The sequence below is a fragment of the Toxotes jaculatrix genome, chromosome 4, assembly GCF_017976425.1.
Source record: "Toxotes jaculatrix isolate fToxJac2 chromosome 4, fToxJac2.pri, whole genome shotgun sequence".
Taxonomy (NCBI): Eukaryota; Metazoa; Chordata; class Actinopteri; family Toxotidae; genus Toxotes; species Toxotes jaculatrix.
The window spans coordinates 13,798,177-13,819,648 of record NC_054397.1 but is presented as its reverse complement, the minus strand read 5'-3'; the positions used below and the strand labels follow the sequence as shown (position 1 = coordinate 13,819,648).

Below are 21,472 nucleotides of genomic sequence, written 5' to 3'. Positions count from 1 at the left end.
ACCTACAGTACCTGCTCTTCTTTAAATTACTTACAAAGTACCCTGATTTCCATCATTCTTTTTTGTATCATACTGTACATCATGTTTCAAGATTGACACAGAAGTAATATGTGGTTAGTAAATGTGATAGATTGGCTGGCTTGTTGTCCAATTGGACGTTTTCATGACAGCGATCTGAATCACTTAAGTTCTTGCGTATGTGTTTTCAGCATGCTTAAATGTAGATTTATTGTTGTGTAGATACGTATTTACATCATAACAATCCAGCAGCACCTCTCTGTGGTACCATCGAGCTGCACCTGAATATCTGTTGTGACCATTCTCGCATCATTTTCTTTTCCACGCTCTCATTTTACAATAGTTGGGTTAATTCAAGTACATACTGTAGGTGCATCATCTCTTGAAGGATGTAAAAACATTTTTACGTAAGTTCTCTTACAGCAGGTTTGTGCACTTTTCAGTGTTACATCAACACTGTGGTCTGATCCCTGCCTGGTTCTGCAGAGGTGGAGGTCTGTGATGTTTTGTGTCTTTTGCACATCTTAGAAATTCTTTGCCTTTTTGGGGGGATCACTGTGATGTTGATCTTCATTTCTACCTTTTAGTGTCCTCTTTGTGTCCGCCTTCTCAACTGTGCCTTACTTTGATGTCTCGGTCAATGAAGTCACCATTTGTATTACCAGGCCAGGTGTGATGCAGAGTAGTGTAGCTCATCATGTCACCGGACTGGCAGCTTTATGAGCATTAGTCTCTTTACTCTCGTATTCTGCCTTTCGGTTCTCGCTGTTCTTTCCCTACATACTATCATCCCTCCATCTTTCAGTCTGGTGTAATACCATTAGTAAGTCAATCTGCCAGGGTCCTTCAGTGAAAGATCAACAATAAATATGAGCTGAAGCTGAACGTCATTTATACATGTTCTGCTCTCGTTTTGTTCGATTGAGTTGAGCGTTTTGGAGTAATTTTGATTAGCTTTCTAATTTTTTTTTTCTCCTGTTGCTTCCCTCCCATCTCTATTTTCTGTCTCACCATCATCATGAGTGTGCAAAGCAGGATCTCTAGGACTTATGGTTGGATATAATCATAAACACAAATGCACATACGCTGTATACTCACACAGGTCCCCCTGAGGCCTTGCTGGACACTTGCCACTTGGGCATGCTCCACAGGGTAGAGGTCAAATCTGCTTCACTATTTTTAAACTGGGAGCTGGATTGCTGGAATGAAACCTGACACTTTGTTACTCTTAGCGTGTGTGTTTGCGTGTGTGTATGTATGTGTAAGTCTGTTTGTGTCCCTCACTCTGTTTCTGCTAATAATTTTACTTTAAGCAGACAGACTGTGCGCGTTCAGTTGGTTCTGTACAGGGGTTTCAAAGAAATTACAATCACAATGCCACATGTAGACGTCATTAGAAACCCAAACAGGTGTACAAACATTTGCTAAGTCCATCCACATAGCATGAAGATCTGTGAACAAGGATACAACTGTCAGACCCGTACAGCCGGGCCATGACGTGACAGATGACATGCTATTCCTGGCATGGGAGCCTTGATCTCAAGCAATGATTCTCACAGTGGGGGCTTTAATTGATCTTCCACCTAAACAAGGATCAGTTAGGCCATAAATATGGTTTCTCTAGATTGCTCTCCAGGTGGTGTTACCCCTCAGTGCTACAAACAGTTGTTAAATTCTGTCACAAATGTAGAACTTAAAACCCCAAATCTGCATATCGAGGTCACTAGACCAGCACTGAATAGCAAACTGGAATTTTTGTCCTTCCTGCAGGGTTGGAGAGGGTGTTAGGAAACATAATAAAGTGTTAGGGGCCCTGTTGCTAGAGAGAAAGGGTGGGGAGGGAGGGGTCCACGGGAGTGGGGGGCAGTTCCGCCGAAGAACGTCACTTCTCGACGTCTGTGTTGGGAAAGGGCTCTGACAGAAGAGAGTACAGGGAACCGGACAACTACGAGTATCTGGCTTATAAAGAGACCGATAGCCGACACACAACGGGCCGGACTCCACCTGGACACGAAAAGGTGTATGCGCCCTGAGAAGGATTATAAACCTACGTTTCCTTCCCATTTAGACAGCATCTGACCTGTTTTTCTTCGCACTTTAAGTCTCCCGTTTGTGCGGTTATTACTGTGGATTTTATTAAGGATGGCTCAGTCTCAGGATCATTTATTCTGGTGTTTTTATTCGATCTAGTATGGATTTATCATAAAATAAAACACTGTCTTTTTTTTCCGGATTACCCACTTTTGGAGAACTTTTACGCACAGCCTTGGTGTGTTTGGATGACTCTGCAAATCGTTGCTGCTAGCTTTTTGAAGTACTTTGGAAACTTTTTTGCAGACTATTATTCATTTCAGGCTACACATTAATGCAGGTTGACTGATTTCTCAAGTGAATCATCAGTATCACATCTCGCCTCTTGGCTGTACCCGTAATAGCAACACAGATCGCTTAACACTTTTCTCAGACTGACACTGGTGCCTCCTAAACTGGGGTTGGTGCCTTATATGATCTTTCTCCATTTCTTTTGAGAAGTTTCTCAACTCTGGGCGACAATATTATCTGCCGTCCGAAATGCTGCCTCTGTCCCCTCTGTTGCTCCTTGTTTTCCCCGCTGCGCTCTTTGTGGCCGCGCAAGGCGCCGGTGACCTCCAGGGTTTCACCCTCCCCGGTGGGAGCGCAGGTTTCGACCCAACAGGTATGTGTTGAATGATGCATTGAGCCAACAAAAAACAGACTAGATCAAATGGGAAAGTCGGACATCAGCTTTTACCCTTGTGTTTATGTCGTGTTCAGATCTGCCCTGTTATCGCTAATAATGGACCAGTTACTATGGGCAGCACTTCAGTCTGTTTTGTACATTTCACTGCTGAGAGTGACAGTGAATGTGAGTCATGCGTCTGTTTTGAAATGTGCTCCCCAAATGGATGCATCATGATTTGCGATTTATTTTTCCTTCTAATTAGTTTTAAGTTTGCATTCTAATAATTAAAACAACAATTTCTATCTCTCTTTGGACTGTTACACAATCCAAACAAGTTTTTTTTTTTCTCTAACTTGACCAAGCCTTGACCAACTTAACTTATTTCAAAGCACTGTTATTCAACATGTAGCTCATCTTAGCTCAAAACTTTTTCTTCCTTTGCATTAAATCAAACGTTGTACGATGCTCCTAAATCTCACAGGACTTTGTCAAAAAAAAATTTTTTCCCCAACAGTCTGTCTTCAAGACTCACAGTTAATCTAGTTATTCCAGGATTGTCCCCAGCACAACAGCTCACCAGTGAAAAAGGGCTAAACCTAGGTTGTATGTAGATGTCTCCCAGGGACACAGACAACACACACACAAACACATACTGTTCAGAGGACCTTTGCATACACCACTGATATTTAATAGCAGGGATAGAAATGCAAGTTTCATCAACAAACAGGGGATCAATGCCTTCTAGAGTCACAGAGACAAATATGGCCTCTGACTCAGTAGACTGACAGATGACACAAAGCTGTGCGTCATCTTCCCATGCATTAGTGTTCCCGTATAAGACTCAGGTCTGGAACACACTGTACGATTCAAAGCCTAATTAGAACAGCTGATTTTGCCATAATGACTGAGACCAAGGGCGGCACGGTGGTGCAGTGGTTAGCACTGTCGCCTCACAGCAAGAGGGTTCCAGGTTCGAACCCCGGTCTGGACCCTTCTGTGAGTTTGCATGTTCTCCCTGTGCCTGCGTGGGTTCTCTCCGGGTACTCCGGCTTCCTCCCACAATGCCAAAAAACATGCATGGGATAGGTGAATTGGCCCCTAGGTGTGAATGTGTGTGTGGTTGTCTGTCTTTGCGTGTCGGCCCTGCGATTGACTGGCGACTAGTCCAGGGTGTACCCCGCCTCTCGCCCATAAGCAGCTGGGATAGGCTCCAGTTCCCCCGTGACCCTGATAGAGGATTAAGCGGTAGAAAATGAAATGAAAATGAAATGACTGAGACCAAGTACATTTAGTACAGATTGTCTTGTAGGGTGCTGGAGTCAGTGTTTTTTTTTTCTTTTTTCCCCAGTTTGATCCTCAAACTCATACACCCAACCAGTCAGAGCTGATCATCATGTTTTTTTGTTGTTTGTTTGTTTTGGCAAAAATGCAGTATAAGCAGTGTTTTTCTCTACAAGTGTAATGTTCATGTGCTGGCCATTTATTTATTTACAATTTACAGTTGGCTAAAACTGCAAATGTCTGCCGGTGTGTTGCTGGCTTCAGTGCACATGATGAAATGGTAACTTCTCAGTCTCTTGATTCAGTGGTGTTTGCCTCCTATTAGTATTTGTACAAATAAATAACAACATAAGAGTAAGTACGAGAAGAACCTGAGAGCTCTGGTTGCAGACTGACTGGGCACTGGTCCCCAATACGACTCAAATCTTGAAAAACAAAAGGTTAAAACTCTATTTTAAGAAAATAGTTTTCTTGATAATGATGGTAAAAATGTTTTGAATGACTTATGTAAACACAGGTAAAATGGGATGGATAGCATTGTTTCTATGACAAACATTGTATAACAACAAATAGATAGAGGTTCATTCTTGTCCTTGGCAGTTGACAAAACAGTCTCACCTCATGGTCCATTTAGTAGCTAATAAATGGATCTTGAAGAGAAATTGTTTTGCCAGTGGATTGTACTGATCATGTAGCTGGTTTATTGCGCATATTTATCCAGTTCATGAGGACAGAAATTATTGTATTTTACAGGTATTTTGGGTTCATTTGAAACTTTATTGACAGCAATAAACAGACAAAATAGGGAAAGAAAGAGGAATGCCATGCAACAAATGTCTGAACAGAACTGAAAAACCCTGCAAAGCACCTTTTGATAAACATGCAGTAAATAATTTCTGACCCAAGCTGTATTTTAAGAGAAACCGTGGCCACCGTGCTGTCATCTGTTCTTGAAGAAGCTGTGAATATAGAGAAAAGATAGCACTTAACCTATAGGTCAGCTGACCTGGATTGATGAATGAATGAAAGGCATTGGATGTGTTGAGTGAAATAATGATTCATAAAATGTCACTGTCTTCCCGACCTTTGTAGACCCCTGCATGGCGGTGTCTCCACCATGTATGAGCGAGGCAGATCGCTACAGCCTGGAGGCCCTGCGTAGCATCCATCAGATGATGGATGATGACCAGGATGGAGGGATTGAGGTGGAAGAGAGTGTGGAGGTACAACTCACTCTTCATGAAATGCTTACCCCCATTTTCTTAGATGTTGTAAGCTCCAGTACTTGTATGTTCTTGCATGCAAGAGGCAGACAGGGTAAAGCAGTACAACAACAGGTGTCCTGGCTGGTGGTAGAGTCAAATTCTACTTCAAGGATAGCAACGGTATAACTTTTGCTTTTGGCTTAGTGACAAAATTGGTTCGGACTAAAAGAATACTGGAGCACTGGTGACCTTCATGGTCATACTTAAGAGTACAACTCCTCTTAATGTTTCCTGACACCAGCTTCCCCTGTTCTCCCAGTGAGTTTGTCGTAGTTGTCACAGACATCTCGAAACAAAGGAGGGAAGAAATATTTATCAAACTTCATTTATTTGAATTTATTAATTGCATGAGTTTCTTTTGTCAAGGTAAAAACAAATAATAATAAACCGATACATTCCTAAATATCATAAAATTATGTTGCAAAGCAAGGTTTGACGTGTTGCTTTTTTGCACACACGCCAGTTGTTGTAAGTGAAGAGAGAAGTCCAGAGAGTTTGTGGGTCTCCAGTTGTATGCAACATTGGTAGTAAACCCAGAATTCTAGAATGCCTTCGCCTTCCAGAATGCAGCACAGAGATACAGTATCCAGGGGTTCAGGTTGCGGTTGCCATAGAAACGCCAGGGGAGGGGCCTGGGCTCATCAGAACGCAGCCCCGAGATTCCTGTAGCCATCATATGAAGCCTCCGTTTACAGCCAAGGGCACATTCCAAGACAGCACTAACACACACAACCACTTACACGCAATCACTGAAGTTTGCAATACACAGTCATGCTTCTGCATCCATTCTAAATAAATACAGTCTCAGAACTCCCTCTCCTTATTCCTAGATTGAAATCCAAGGACACCACACACTGCAATGCCCACCCAATTTATTTTGGACAGGGAGGTTGAGAGTTTATCCTCAGCTAATGTCATGTGACAGTGAGGCTTGAGCCTGCTCTTCAAAGTCATGCCTGAAAAAGTCTTTATTCCTGCATCCCTCCATTTTTGCAGTTCATCATTGAAGACATGAAGCAGCAGCAGACCAACAAGCACAGCAACCTGCACAGAGAAGACCAACACATCACAGTTGAGGAGCTCTGGAGGGGCTGGAAGTCGTCTGAAGGTGTGTGTGTATGAGAGCGAGAGGGGTGTGTTTGTGTGTGTGTTTTTTCCAAAGCTGTCAAGCTTTACTTTGTCTGACTCTTTGTCACTTTTTGTCTTTGTCTTTCCTTGTCTCAACTTTCAGTACACAATTGGACTCAAGATGAGGTGCTTCGTTGGCTGAAGGAGTTTGTTGAGTTGCCACAGTATGAGAGAAACTTTAAAGACTTTAAGGTCAATGGAAACACACTCCCCAGGTGAGAATTGCCAGTGAGGATGCTATAGTCAACCAGGACAAACTCTCTTGTGCGCTGCTGTCAAAGCAAGGCACTTTAAAAACAAATGTTGTTGTCCAGACTCATACCAACACTCTGTCTATACACAGGATTGCAGCTAATGAGCCCTCATTCCTGAGTGGCCATCTGAGGGTTCAGGACCAGAGAGATAAACAGAAGCTCAACATCAAAGCTCTGGACGTTGTCCTGTTTGGGCCACCCACACGTAAGAACAAGTCCTCACCTCTCCCTTTCTGAAAGTTTCTGTTCCAGTTCTGTCTACCTGCCTACTTTAGGTCACAAACCCACTAACTCTCCCTGTTTCCCCAGATTTTTCCAGTATTTGAAGGACAACAACTGGCAATCCCCTACTGTACTGTTTCTCTCAGAAAGCTCCAGTAAAAAAAAACTGTATTAAAAAAAATGACTTTTAGACATAATAGAACAGAGTCGATGTTAATGTGATTAGTAAGATTCCTGCTGTACACGTGGACATTTATGAGGAACAGTGCAGAGGTGCTTAGTCTGCGCTTTAGGCTTACTCCATGTTGCTATCTTTATGTTTTCTGAAACCCTTTATTACCCATCCTCCCTTTCAAATGAATTAGTCATGATTCATTTATGATACATTCACCACTAATAATCATCCTTCCATTTCACCATAGGCCCTCCTCATAATTACATGAAGGACCTGCTCCTAATTGTGTCAGTGGTGATGGGAGTTGGAGGCTGCTGGTTTGCCCAGGCCCAGAACAAAGCCAGTAAAGTCCACATAGCCAAGATGATTAAAGATTTGGAAAGTCTCCAGAGGGCTGAACAGAGCCTCATAGATCTACAGGAACAGTGAGTATTCAGCATTGTAGTTTTTCTTTGTCTGTTACCTGCTATAGATTATTTCAGTGACTTGTTTAATTGCACTAATGACAGTTTCACTTTCGTAGACTGGAGCGAGCCCAGGAAGAGAAGCGTAATGTTGCAGAGGAGAAACAGAACCTGGAGGAGAAGATGAGGGATGAGATCATGGGAGCACAGGAGGAAGCTCACCGTCTGCATGAGCTGAGGCAGGGAGCTGTCACTGAGCTCAGCCGCCTCCGATATGCAGAAGAGGAGCTTGAACAGGTGGGCACTTCGTACCATACATACAACCAGAGGAAACACCTTCACATTTGCTGCGCCAAGGTGGCTTGCCATCATTTCCGCAGTTTAAACATGTGAAAACCCATTTTCAATTCAAATTTGTAATGTCCAACATTTGACTGATGGCATCGGTTTAGGTCCGTGGTGCACTGAAACAGGCGGAGAAGGACATGCAGGCAAGTTGGACTGCTTCAGGGGCTCTCCAGCAGTGGCTGCAGCTAACGCATGAGGTAGAGGTCCAGTACTATAATGTCAAGAAGCAGAGTGCCGAACAACAGCTTGCCACTGCTAAGGAAGAGGTAATGCATGAAGAGAAAAGCAACAAAAGAATAATTTAATACATGGAAAATATAGGCCTCATCTCTACAACATTACCTACTTCCTGTTGACTTCCTTCCTGTTAACCATAGCCTATACTTCCTTGCAGGCAGAAAGGATTAAGAAGAAGAGGAGTTCTGTGCTGGGAACTCTCCACGTTGCCCACAGCTCCTCTCTAGACCAGGTTGATCACAAGATCCTTGAAGCAAAGTGAGTCCCAAAACTACCTGTGCAGCTTTTGTTTGTGCAAACATGTCTGCTCCACTAAATATGTAAAATGTAATGTATGCGACAAACACCTTCGTATCTCCCAAAGGAATGCTTTGTCTGAAGTGACAGCCTGCCTACGGGAGCGCCTCCATCGCTGGCAGCAGATCGAGCGCCTCTGCGGCTTCCCCATTATTAAGAATCCTGGTCTAGCAAACCTCACCGCTCAGCTCTACTCAGACTCAATTACCCTGGGTTTGCCCCGGGTTTCTCAGCCATCTTGTTCATGCCATAGCTCTCTTCATGGATCTATAGAGGATCTGTTGGAAGAGTCTGCCTCTCCAGTCTTATCACAAATGGCAGGTAAATAAGAGGAATTGTGAATTTGTGTCCATTTGGATTCAGTCAGATGACTGTTGGGGGCCATGACATATGATTCACATAATTTTTAGTCTCATCAAACCATTCAGTGACCCTTCATGTCCTGGAACATCTGCAATGGTTATATTTCTCCACTTGTCTTTAATTTGTTGGGTAAATCAGAGGGATGTACAGTACCATTAAACAGACTTAAAAAGAAACACATATTTCACAAAGACATGGGGATGAATTTTGCTGTGCCACATTCTGGTGTTATCTGTTATGTATGGATAGATTGTTTTTGCTGATTGGTTCACCTGTGGCTTTCCAGTTCCAGCACTGAAGCGCTCTCCTCGAACACAAGGATCCACCATATGTCGACCACGTCGTTCTGGTGTTATCGCTCAGCCACCAGCTGCCTTGATCTCCCCAGACCCTGACCTTCTCATCCCCATTCGAGCCCCTTACCCTTGTTTTGATGAGGAAGAGGGGTTCTTCCGGAAAACTATAAAGAAACAGTACGTCCTCTTGTCCATAACTTTGAGTGGCCACTTTGTTTCAGCAGCACTTCTTCCTTAATATCTTCCTTCTTCCCTTCCTTGTTTCTTCCTCCCCTCCTTCCTTTTCTTTCTCTTTCCGACAGAGACTCCCAAGAGATGTTCCCAGACACAGATTATATGACATCACCTCCCCTCAGCAAAATATTCCGCACTCCCGCTGTTGACTCTTCCTCTCAAAAGCTCTGTCATGATGAAACTGAGCTGCTTTCAGACACCTCTATTACCAAGCCTTTGAGTAAAGAAGCAGAAGCTGTTATTGAATCTCCAGTTCGTAAAATTTCTGTAGAAGAGCTTGAAGCTACTGTCGAAGCTGCCTGCAGGAAGATGGGAAAAGATAAAGTGCTGGATACTTCTTTGGAAACCCCTTATTTGAAGATGTCCAAAGAAGAGTCCTTGATAGAGGCCACATCAAGAAAGATATCCCGAGACAGGATGGAAGTTCCCATGGATGTTACAGTAAGAAAGGGGTTTTCTAGTGAATTGGATGTAGAATTTCCATCCAGGAGAGCAAAAAGAGATATGTTAGGGGATTTGATGGACACTGCTTCAAGGAATATTTACAGAGAAAGAAGTGATTTACCTCTGGATGTGAGAAAAATTCTTTGGAATGAATTAGAAGCATCAGCAGAGCAACAGGCACCAAGGAAAATATCAAGAGATATGATGGGTACTTCAGTGGACAGCACCGCAAGAAAGATAATACGAGATGATGCTGAGCGTCCGTTTGACTCAGTACCCAGAAGACTTACAAGAGATTCTATGGGAATGTCCCTAGACACTGGTTCTAGAAAGCTTCCATGGAATAAAGGAGAATGCCAGCTTGATTCCTCTGTGAGAGTGTTAGCAATAGAAAAAATGGTTGACAGCACTAGAACGCCACCGAGAAGGATATCTAGAGATGAGATGGAGTATAGTACAGATACTTCTTCCTTAAAGATGCTACCCAGAGAGAAATTTGATGCACTTATGGATACCTCATCTAATATAGAGAAGCAAGAGTTTGATTTAGAGCCATCAGCAAGTAGGAGAGTATTGAGAGATGAACTTGAGATGTCGGCTGGTTCTCTCAGAAGGAGAATAGCAAGAATACCAAGAGATGACAGGGACAGTTCTACAGACAATCCCACGGGAAAGATCTGGGATAGAGTTGATGTTCCAATGGAAATGCACAAACACTCCACACTGAGGGAGGAGTTGGGAGCATCTGACTCAAGTTCATCTCCAGGTCGAACTGTACAGCCTGACCTTATGGTAACCTCCCAGGTGCCATGGAAATCTTCATCAGACCTTTTCACTGTTGGCCCATTGAGCCAGCTTGTGTATGATGGGATCCTTGAGAAGTCCTGCAACTCCATGGCAACAACCCCAACCAGTCTGTCTTCCTCAACACCTAACCTGCCTCATAGCAAGCTGCCAGCAGAGGTGGACCCACCTCTGCCACCACCAAGGGTTGCCTTCTCATACCATGCATCACTCCCCGAGACTGGAGATGAAAGGAACAAGGATAAGGAAAAGAGCAAGAAATCCCTGAAGCTCAAAAATCTTTTTAAAAAGAAAAATGAGCCAACACCAGAGAAGCTTCAAAGTGATCTTCAGAAACTCTGACAATCAGCAGAGAATAATTTCTTTTTTTCTTTTTGTTAATAATTTATTGAACCAGAAAATGGCGTTTTCAAACCGCATTGAAGACACCAGGTAGCAGTTTTAGAAAGCACAATCTTACACAAAGCTGGACATTTTTCAGAGCCAGTGGTCAATATTCACATGAAAGCAGAGTAAAAGAAACAATTAACGTATTGATGTTTCCAGTCACAGTTTGGTGTTAAAATCACTGACAGAATCATGCCACACATGTGATGTCTAATATTTGCCTGTAAAAATGTCAGGAAGAAATAGTACATTTGTGCACGAGTCAGTTGCATATGTATAGCGATCAGTCTGACACTCAGCAGAGAGTTTTTACATAACTTATTTTATATTTGAAGATTATTTCTTTTATTAAGTCTTATGTAGACATGTGGTTGATACCATATATTATTTTAGATGTTGATTCTTTTGATGCTTTGCCTATGGTTGGAGGATTAAATGGTGTTTGAACAGATGCTGCTTCTCTGTATGACAGAGGCAATGAATTCAATTTAAACCTCCAACTAAGTAAAACTAAAAAAGCATTCTGTTCTGAGAGAAATTTGGTTAAATTTAACAGTGTTTTTTATAACAGTTTTATCCCTTGATCTTGATTTGAATCCCGTCAATTTTGTCAATTACCTTTTTATTATCAATTATCAATCAATGGAATCCTGAGTAAACAGCACGTTTAAAACAGTTGTGATCATTTCACATGAGAGATTTCTAAATTTGTGGGTTTTTTTCGTGGTCTCCTCATTAGGTTAGGTAAGTTAGTGGGAAAAACTTGACATCATGATGTTTTAGCAACATTTGAATTTGAAAAAGGGTGAGTTGAACATTTCTTTGACCATTAAATTATCAAACCACACTACAGTACTGCTGTATAGTATAAGTTTTGTGAAGTATTTTTTTAAACGTTCTTAGACTTGCTTTTCTCTTTACTTTATATTTGATTGTTTTCAGCAGCCTTAAACATGTTTGACAGCTGAGAAGATCAGCACTAAGAAAACATGACCTGCAGGAAAGAATACTTAGTTTTATTTTTTAAAAATGTTCCCTTTCATAGCTTCATTTAATATTTTATCTAGATCGTCCAAAATCCATACTGAAAGAGATGTGTTAGTGTGGATCTGTTGTAGTTGAGAGCTTTGGGCATGGGTTTAGAGAGCCTCTTATTATCTCAAGAATGATCAAAAATTCAATTACCATTTTACAACCAACATCAGCACTTTTAAGGTGTGATTAACTTTCAGAATGTTGCAGAAATAGATACAAAATAAAATTTTTATTACATTGCTCCCTGAAGCACATGCTGTCATTACTGAAACTGCTAGCTGTTTTATATTTATCTTGTGTGCACTACCATTTAGCGCGGCGGTAGTGTTTTCTTGAAGTGCAGTGGGGCATTTTTAATAATTGGTGTACATGTAACAAACAATTCTGGAAATGGCTCAGTCTCATCATAGCCAGTGTGGACCCATTTCAAAAAGGATCAGTCCTGATCCTGATCCTGTTGATCAGCTTGGGACAACCCAAGTTTTATTGAAAACTTTCATCCCAGGTTTGGAAAATGCTCAAGATTAGTTTACTTGCTAATATGGTAAATGTGAAAATAGTATAGCTGTGTTTTTATTTTCTATGAGTGCATTTAAATGCATATTTTGAATGCTTGAATTGTTTGTTCATGGAGGATTTATGTTTATCTTTCATTGTTTACAGGCAAAAAGCCGGTATGTTGGCTAGTTTTTTTTTTTTTTTTTTTTTTTTGTTTTGTTTTTTGAAGTTCAAATAATTAAAACATTGCTAATTAATTGCTTAATTGACTTAAATGTAAAAACTTAAACTGAATGTTTGTATAAAAATATGATTTCATGGGCTGTTATCTGCTGATTTATTAACAACTGGTGAAAGAGAAAATAAACTAGAGGAAACTTTGGAAATCCTGTGCATTGTTCTACAATTTAAAAAATCCTAAAAATTGCCAGCATGTAAATTCTTTCAGTCCTTTATTAAAAAATCTGAAACGTTAAATTGCAGCTTAAACAACAGACATAGTCCTGATAGATTATGAGTTGAAGAATATAACCTTCATGTTCAGTGATAAGAAAACTTTGATGGTTAATGTTTTTGTCTTATTATTTTTTATTATTTTAATTACAGAAGCACAGAATAACTCAGCTTGGACCATTCAGCTGTAAAATCCTTTTTGTTGCATTGCATTGTCTTTAACCTGGAGATAGTCTGATTTACTGCTCATTTATTATACAGTCCACATTCTTTGCACTTTGATTTGCCAACAAAACAGTTTTATTAATTTTCAGAGAAGCAAGGAATCTTTCATTTTACACCAGATGAAACACACAGTAGAATAAAAAATACAACAAATACAACTATTAAAATGAGGATCTTCAAGGACTGACATGATCTCATTGGATAGCATTTAAACAGCACAGCACTTCTGGGGAAATGTGTCATTTTTACACATATTAAGCTTTTCACGTGTCATTTAACGTCATTGGTTTGGGGTTAGGATCAGAGATCATCAGAGAAATGACGTGGCATGATATGACACACGAACAGTGAAAAATGTCTAGTGATAACATGATGCAAAATGACTTCACGAAATTGGTGTGTTATTCATATTACATTTGGTTAGACCACGCAGGACACACCAACTCTGTGTTCCCTAACAATTAACTACAATTTACTTAGACTGACCAGACGTTAAAATGGCCATTTTGATGTCAGTCATATTAATCATCTTATTCAACTTTATACAACAGTGCCTACTTTTTCAACAGGGGGGTTAACCAAAAGATTATGTGTATGAACTATCATGAATAACCCCAAGACAAGCAAATGCTGACAAATGCTAAACTGAAATACATGCTGGAAATATATGCTTTGACACTATTTAATTATTTGTAAGATACAGCATTAAAAAAAGATTATTCAGTAAGCAAGCAAGCAAGCAAGGGTGCATTTTTAATGTATAAACACACAGAAGTCTTCATAAAGTACATGTAATAGTTTTTGAATTTTGAATAAAATAGTATAATTAATTGCTTTTAAATTTGATCAATAATACTCAGAATATGAGATGCGAGTCAGTGGATGACTGACAAAACACAGGACTCCAATCAAGTCATGAATACGTATATTTGTTTGTTGGTTTAGCAGGAAGACAAAAGGAAAAGACAAGGTAAACTGTGAACCTGAATTGTGAGCAGTTTAATTTTGAGCTCCTTTAGCGCTGTGTGGTGTCTTCTCATTTGATGCAAATCCCCTACCTCTGTCCAGCCTCCACCTACTGGTGTGTTTGTCCATTTTGAGCCCAGAAGATAACTTGTGTCATACACATATCTTCATCCTGAGAAACAGTTTAACATTTGTCATTTTAGTATCACTATTGTGTCCATATCATTACTGACAAACAAAATATAATTCCTTTAGATTCTCTTTGTTTAGGCAAAGATTTCATTTAGTGCCATTATTTGTGCTTTATGAGTACAGCCAAAGACCTCCGGGAGTTTTCTGGCTGGTCATTTTGTTACACCAAGGTTGTCTGTGTTCTCACACTGATTTGGACAGAACTAATACTTTGACTTTCTTTGGAAATTATATTGGATATCAAAGATACAGATGCACAATTTAGAAGTAAGAGCACAATGTAATTTAATTTTGACTGTTGACAGCTTGGAGTCTAATCTTTTCTTGCGACCTTTTTGGATCACTGTTTATCAACTCCACTAGAGGTCAGGAGAGTTTTAACTGGCACTAGTGAATCTAGCTGGTCAGCTTATACAGCATACCATACACCATCACAGCATCACTCCATCCTCTTTGTCCCAGCAAAACTTTTCAAATTCAGAGCTGTTCTCAAATACCCTGGGAATCTCTGAAAGAAGTTGCCAATAACAGCTGGTGTACAAATTGGTGAGAATTTAAAAAAAAATAAAATAAAATTGAGTATAATTTTCTATCAAGCTTTTGAGAAATGTTCTGTACCAAATGCAACAGGGGAAAAAAAAGAAAATAAATGTCCATTTGTGATCCAGATATATGGATGCAGAGAAATGGCCCATCTCTAATATGATCTCAGTGATGTCTGCATCTGCGTGAAACCAACGTACACCCACACAAAGTGTGAGCAGAGCACTGTTCTCAGCTGAGCTCAGGCGTACGAGGGGAGGAGATTTAGGCGTGGGTTTCCTGTGACCTTTACTGATCGCATGGACTTCGTGGTGTGGTTGAGGTTAACTTTATTGTAACTGTAAGATATCTCCTTGCATTCATTTATTGTTGGCTGTGAAGAAAGGCTTCTATTAAATGCCAGTTTTCAACAAAGGGATGATTTTTTTTCTTTCTGAACATGCTGTGGATTTTTCTAATGTTGTTGCCCAGAGAGTGAATTGTCTCACATTTGATATTCGGAGTATACAGGTTTTGTGTGTATGCTTGAGGTGTGATCTGGGGGGGGAAACCACTGACTGTCTGCCATTTTAAAACAGCAGCTCTTTGCTCACCATTTGAACACTGCTCTGTCAGACAGAAGTTTGCTTTGTCCAACTGACACCAAAACATATTTTTGATAATCAAAAGGTGTTTTTTTAATAGGCAGCACTTTCATAGGTATACTGTGGCATAGTTTAAATCAAGTATTGTTATTGTTTCTCTGTCAGTCTGCTGTTGCAGTTTGACAGAATGTGCCACTTCCAAAACCTCATTGAGAAAACCATCTGTTAATAAGGTTAATCATCTCTCACTGCAGCCATTCTTAAACTCATGTAAAGCATTTGGGCGCCAAACCCTGCGGCTTCAGTGTGCCTGCATGTTTAGCTCTCGTTGTATAAGGGGCTGTTTGTCAGTGTGGGTTTCCTGTGATCTTAGCGATCACATAAACTGCATGATGGTTAAGATCAGATATAGCCACCTCTGTGTGGTCTTACCTTCTCTGAAACTGGATGGGGAGACATCTTAAGTATAAATAGTAAAGAAGTTTTAGTTTTTGTGTGACATTTGCTTATAACCCAACTTTTAGTCTTGTTCTCTGTAACTGAATCAGCTGCAACGTATATTGGAGTTGTGTAAAACTCACTTGTAAAGGGTCAGGGCCGATGACTAACCTGAGACAACACCAGGAAATTGTTTGAAAGCAGCTATAATGTTAAACTGTATAAAGTCATTATTCTTGTAAATTAAATGTAACACATAAATTTCAGTCTTGTGTTATATGCAGCAAACGAACACCTTTTCCAGAGATTTCTGTACAGCTCATCAATTTTTAGCCATACTAGACATGCAGCTCAATGAATGGGCGGTCAGTCCAGACTGAAATATCTCCATAGCTATTGGATGGATAAGATGCTCATAGCCGCGAGACAAATTCTCATGACTTTTGTGATCTTCTGACTTTTTCTCAAGCTTCCATCCTGGCTGTGTACTCTTACTTTTGTTCATTTGTTATTGATGTGGCAAGAAATTATAAAATGCTGAATTTTCTGTTGTAAATATTTAAGAACAAGAATGATTTAATTTACTGTGTGGTTCAAGCTGCCAACTATCTGGACAATTTTAAACAATCACCAAAACTGTCTGAAACAATGTTTTGTGTGACTGATTTAAAATGAAATTAAGTTATTTTTTCAGAAATACCAATGACAGTGAAGCACACCCTAAGTTAAGTTTAAAAAACGCTTGATGATAATTTTTATTATCATTATTATAAATATTTGATGCAGCTGATGTGTGATTTCAAAATGCATATTAAAGTATTCAGAGGTTTTATTTATTCATTTGTAGAAACATCACTCGCAGAGACAGTCGTCGGATGCAGATTCTCTCCTGCTTTGTCAGACTAAAAGATGAAGATCAGTGCACTGTGATCTCAGAATATTTTAAATTAAGTCTGGGCTGTAGTTTAATATGGGAAAAAGTGACATTTTGATTTGTCACAACTCACTGTTGAATCCACAATTTAAATGCTTTTCTTTTAATGGCATTGTGAAACAAAAATAAAGTGCTGTAAATTACCTGATTTCCCGTTGTGTGACCTCTGATTGCAGATCGTCTCTCATCAACTTGTGGTTCTTTAGCTGCAGAAATGAATATACCATTATTACCAACCTCATGATACCTTAATTAATAAAATAATTTCACACACTAAATAATAAAGATATTTCTGGAGAGTATATCAAATCATCAGCAATACAGAGAACTGAGGGAAGAAGCTACACAGTAAAAGTGTCAGATGGTACCTGTTTTCTTACAGAGGTGATAAATCTGAAGAGAGTAGAGGAGAGAGCAGAGAACAGCAAACGCTGGACATGTGGAAAAAGAATACACCAGCATCCAGCACAAATCACAGACTTGTATAGTCTCACGGTGATGAGGCTTGCTGGTATCTGAAAACACAATGTTCTGCCAATTAGCTCATTGAACACAGGGAACTGATGTTTTCACCTGCCAACACAGTATTTTCATTATGATCTGATCTGCCAACAACACTATTAATGTTTTTGGTATCAACCCTTTTCACTTATTTTGCTCGGTCTATCTTTTCATCTTTGGCTGCCATTACAACTGAACTGAAATAATCAATCAATTATCCTTAATATTAATATAACCTACTATATGCAGCAGGTCATAGGAACCAGAAGACTAGTTTATCGCCAAAGTAAAACAAGGGAAGGAACTCAATTTATTTGCTGTTTGGACTATATTGTATTTATTTCCATTTGAGCATTGCCTTTAATATAGTCATATTAATCTTGTTTACTTTATTTTCATCTTTGTCAAATGAATGCGAAACTACTTTTTTCCCTGTTCAGTTTTGTTTATGTCAAATCTTAAACTGCAAAATATTCGGTGCACATTTAAGCTTGACTCTCAGCACTACAGGTTCAAGAGGTCTGTGAGTTGCGAGAAAAACTATTACACGCCATATCTTCTACATATTGGGGGTTCTAGATGCAGCTAATTTTTACAGATGCACATTAATATCAGCACATTTACGACTGTTCAAAAATCATTTAGTCAAATGGTTACAATCACTTTAACGATCCTCATACACACAAAGGACACTTACCACATTTAATCCTCATTGTTACGTTGCCATAACTGTAAATCTTTCTTTGAGTGATGTATTCTCCTTTATCCATCTTCATCTCTTCAGTTCCACAGTAGTAGAGGCCCTCATCAGAATCAGTGATGTTCATGATCAGCAGGTCAAAAGATTTAGAGGAAGAGTTGCTCAAAAACTGAAACTTAGACTTCAGAGGATCAGTTTCCTTTATAAACGATATTGTTTGAAGAACAAGAGTTGACTGGTGCTCATGAGAGCAGTTTCTGTACCACACTATGTATACTCCAGTTGATGATTTGCAGTCACAGTAGAGAGTGATGTTGTCTCCTGGTGTGACTGTCACCTCCAATACTGATTGTGAAGTCTGATCCTGGCTGCAAAAAGCAACTCCTGAGATACAAACACAATTGTAAAAATAGATCGAAATGTGCACATTGTTACAGGATTTCACGACAGAAAGTGCTGGTTCCCACTAAACTCAAGGACAATGAGAATGTAGATATAAATTATTTTCAAAAAGAAACCTAATAAGTGTAATTTTGTCAACAAAATATTTTAACAAAAGAATTACCTAAGAGAATGACCAGAAAAATGAACAGCCCATCCATGTGTGATGATGACAGAGAGTTGACAGACAGCGAAGTAGATTTTACTGACAGATATCAAGACCCTCGCATACTTTTCCTTTAAAGGAAACATAAGTGGTGATTGGCCAGTTGAGTGGAACCTTTTGCTCTGTGGTTGTTTTCTATGGGTGAGATGGTAAATTACATTTTACATTGATGTTTCCTTCCTGAAACTTGATAACACATACAATCAGTTAAAACCCCGGCAATACCTTTTGTCTACTTGTGCAGTGTATTTGGTCCGACTTATTACAGATATGGAGATTATTATGAATGTAAACCAAAAGCAGGCCATCCTCCAATGAGGCAAGGTATGAGATAAAATGTGTGGATTTACGGTGCAGAACGTCTACCCGAGAGACTGTCCTGGGAAAACAATCGTCATCAGTGACAGAAGTTGGTAGTGTGGATATCTGATGTTCTGTTGATCCACTGCAATATGAAATGTATGTTTGTCTACACTTCCTCTGTTTCCAACAGCACAGGTTGCCTCAAAGGATGGTGAGGCGTGATGATAGAAAAAATGCACGAGGTGTCACAACAAAACTTGTGCCTGTGTATCTGCATGTATACACATACTTACCACATACGTACCACCTATGAGGTGTTCAGAGTGGCCCTGTCATTTGTATACTAAATTACATCATAACCTCTTTTACTTTGCCTTTCTTGTTTTCAGATTACCTCATCTCATGAAATGGTTGTGACAATGTGATTTATTCTTGATGTATGTAGCAAACTATTGACATGTATGATACCATTGGATGGATGTAAACTGCAACTTGTTTTTCACACACATCTTCAAATTTCTTGTGAGGACAAACCATCCATGTTGCCATGGGTGTGCCTGTGTCATCAAAATCTAAAGCACCCAGGATAATCCTAAAAGAAGTTTGAGTTAGCTGCAAATTTAAAAAAAAAAATGTTTTTTTTTTATTATTTCCTACACTACACTACACCTAAGCATATTTAACTGAAAACAAACAAAAACAAACTAATGGACAGAGCGAATTCCCGTCACTTGTCATGAAAGTTCAAAGTTCAAAGGAGCGCGCAGTGGCGTTGGCGCAGGCGCTGCCTCCACGCCATTCAGTTGGCAGTCAGCGACGGATCAGGGCAAGGTAGCTCGCCAGCTAGCAAGCGAGCTAGCGTTAGGCCTAAAGACTTAATTAAAAATGCAGAATGTCAAAACTCTCTGGAGAAGTTTTGTAAGAGGCCATGCTTCGAGAACGAGGAGGAACAAACAACGGCAGTCAGAAAAGAACCGTCTAGGGCAGAGGTCTTCAACAGGGGCTCCGCGGAGGTACTGCAGGGGGGTCGTGAAATTTTTGGTTAATTAGACAATTTTTAAAAATCTATATTTTATGTTTTTTCCCCCATTTTTTCCCTCAAATTGAAATGTCTTTAAAAAACACGTTAACATGAATTGAACATATCAGCTCCATCTCTCCATCAGTTTCGGGGTCCTTGGCCTGAAAAAACGCCTGGGCCCCTGGTACAGGGAAAACGCGGACGTCGACCCCGCGGCTGTTCCTCCACCCTCCAGCTCCTCGAACCCAACACTCACGGCTCCAGCTCCAACCCCAGCCCCGGAACCCTCAGGCTCCTTTAACAACGGAACCTTCAGGCTCTTCTAACAGGATCGCTCCTTCCACAGCACCGAGACCGCCTGGGTTCTGTATAACCCCAAATCGACCGCTCCAGCCACGTCCATGTGACACTCGGATGCTGCTCCGGCCGTTACCGATCCTAGACAACCCAAACGGCCCTCGGTCCGGCTCACGACAAAAGCAACAGGTAAGAGTATATGTTTCTCACAGGAGTGCTTATACAACAACGCTTTACATTTGTTTCACACTGTGATGGTATGGTATGTGGCTTGTATACGCGTGTGCGCTTTTTGATGGTTGAAATGGGGCATACTGGTGCACCCTGTTCCGTTCTTGGCAGATGGATTGTGATTGTGAATGTGATGATTGCTTTTAAATGAAGCTGAACTTTGTTAATCTCACACTTCGCTATATTGTTGGTAACATGATGCTTATTTAGGTTATGCAGGCTGCCTGCTGTGTGGCATTGTGCAGATAGATTATAGTCTATAAAAACGGTTATGGCTGATCAACAGATCACTTTTTGCTTTGGTTCTTGTAAACATTATACCCCATTTAATGAAGATTTTTGAATACACTACTGAGTCAAACTATTGCCTTCCTGCCTCCAGAGTACTCCAGAGTGTTGCTGGCCTGTGACAATAATTTCGAAAACGTTTTTGTCTTTCCTTGCCCATGGTTTGCTGGGATTATTGTGTGTTTTTGTTGGCACCAGAAACTCTCCAGGATTCATCTGAATAAATGCAGTGCTGGAAGGTGAAGCACCTTGTCATTCTTTTTTTTTCAGACCTTGGCTTTTGTTTATGTCTATGGCAAAATTGACTTGTCTTACACCCTTCTTCAGGAGAGGTCAAAAGTCCAACATCACTTGTTGTGTAAAGAACAACTTTATGTCGTTGATGCTGTTATGATCCTTCTAGCTCTATGGTCTTTTGTGGTTGAACCCTGTCATGCCTGTGCAGCTAGTCAGTCACATGATCAGCACTAAGAACCACGAAGAATTAACATGATCATTTTAGCTGACAGATGTACTGTTATCCTGGGTAACGGGTAACGGGGCTTTATTTTGTCGTCTGTTGTTTGACGTGGTGTTAAAGTATGCTTTGTTCTCTCATCATGAGTTCATTTTCAAGTATCGCTGAAAATTGTGAAGACAGACACCAACACCTTCTGCAGCCCACTAATCTTCAAACTTCAGTCTGCCCTCATGAGGGGCTGTTTGTCAGTGTGGGTTTCCTGTGGGCTTGATCACATGGGCTACACAATATAGTCACACAATAGGTAACTTCATTGTCACTCTCTCTTGGAGGAAGAA

General features: G+C 40.3%; 2 protein-coding genes across 3 annotated transcripts; one reads left to right on the top strand and one right to left on the bottom strand.

Annotated features, from left to right (window-relative positions):
* Nucleotides 1–1,906: 1,906 nt before the first annotated feature.
* stim2a (tromal interaction molecule 2a) lies at nt 1,907–12,572 on the top strand. Its single transcript, XM_041036918.1, has 12 exons — nt 1,907–2,713; nt 5,093–5,223; nt 6,262–6,373; nt 6,497–6,608; nt 6,737–6,852; nt 7,292–7,469; nt 7,568–7,745; nt 7,901–8,062; nt 8,191–8,291; nt 8,398–8,651; nt 8,980–9,166; nt 9,292–12,572. Exons 1-12 carry the CDS (start codon nt 2,590–2,592, stop codon nt 10,811–10,813), a joined length of 3,177 nt encoding a protein of 1,058 aa, XP_040892852.1. The 5' UTR covers nt 1,907–2,589; the 3' UTR covers nt 10,814–12,572.
* A 132-nt stretch (nt 12,573–12,704) lies between these two features.
* LOC121180035 lies at nt 12,705–18,565 on the bottom strand. Of its 2 annotated transcripts, none has more exons than XM_041035151.1 (5): nt 18,493–18,565; nt 17,925–18,311; nt 17,107–17,241; nt 16,871–16,932; nt 12,705–14,207 (listed from the first exon to the last, which is right to left on the bottom strand). In XM_041035151.1, the coding sequence occupies exons 1-5, from the start codon at nt 18,527–18,529 to the stop codon at nt 14,145–14,147; spliced, it is 684 nt and encodes a 227-aa protein (XP_040891085.1). In that variant the 5' UTR covers nt 18,530–18,565; the 3' UTR covers nt 12,705–14,144. The 2 variants fall into 2 exon arrangements, with proteins under 2 accessions (XP_040891085.1, XP_040891084.1); XM_041035150.1 differs by having other exon boundaries at nt 12,706–14,207; nt 17,095–17,241.
* Nucleotides 18,566–21,472: the final 2,907 nt, after the last annotated feature.

Excerpts from the sequence above, each read along its gene's own strand:
- stim2a (XM_041036918.1), top strand. The coding sequence starts at position 2,590 with ATGCTGCCTCTGTCCCCTCTGTTGCTCCTTGTTTTCCCCGCTGCGCTC. Across the intron at positions 6,853-7,291 it reads CCTGTTTGGGCCACCCACAC|GCCCTCCTCATAATTACATG; the intron begins GTAAGAACAAGT and ends ATTTCACCATAG. Across the intron at positions 9,167-9,291 it reads CGGAAAACTATAAAGAAACA|AGACTCCCAAGAGATGTTCC; the intron begins GTACGTCCTCTT and ends TCTTTCCGACAG.
- LOC121180035 (XM_041035150.1), bottom strand. The coding sequence starts at position 18,529 with ATGGATGGGCTGTTCATTTTTCTGGTCATTCTCTTAG. Across the intron at positions 18,312-18,492 it reads TTTTCTGGTCATTCTCTTAG|GAGTTGCTTTTTGCAGCCAG; the intron begins GTAATTCTTTTG and ends TTTGTATCTCAG. Across the intron at positions 17,242-17,924 it reads AACAATGAGGATTAAATGTG|ATACCAGCAAGCCTCATCAC; the intron begins GTAAGTGTCCTT and ends TTGTGTTTTCAG.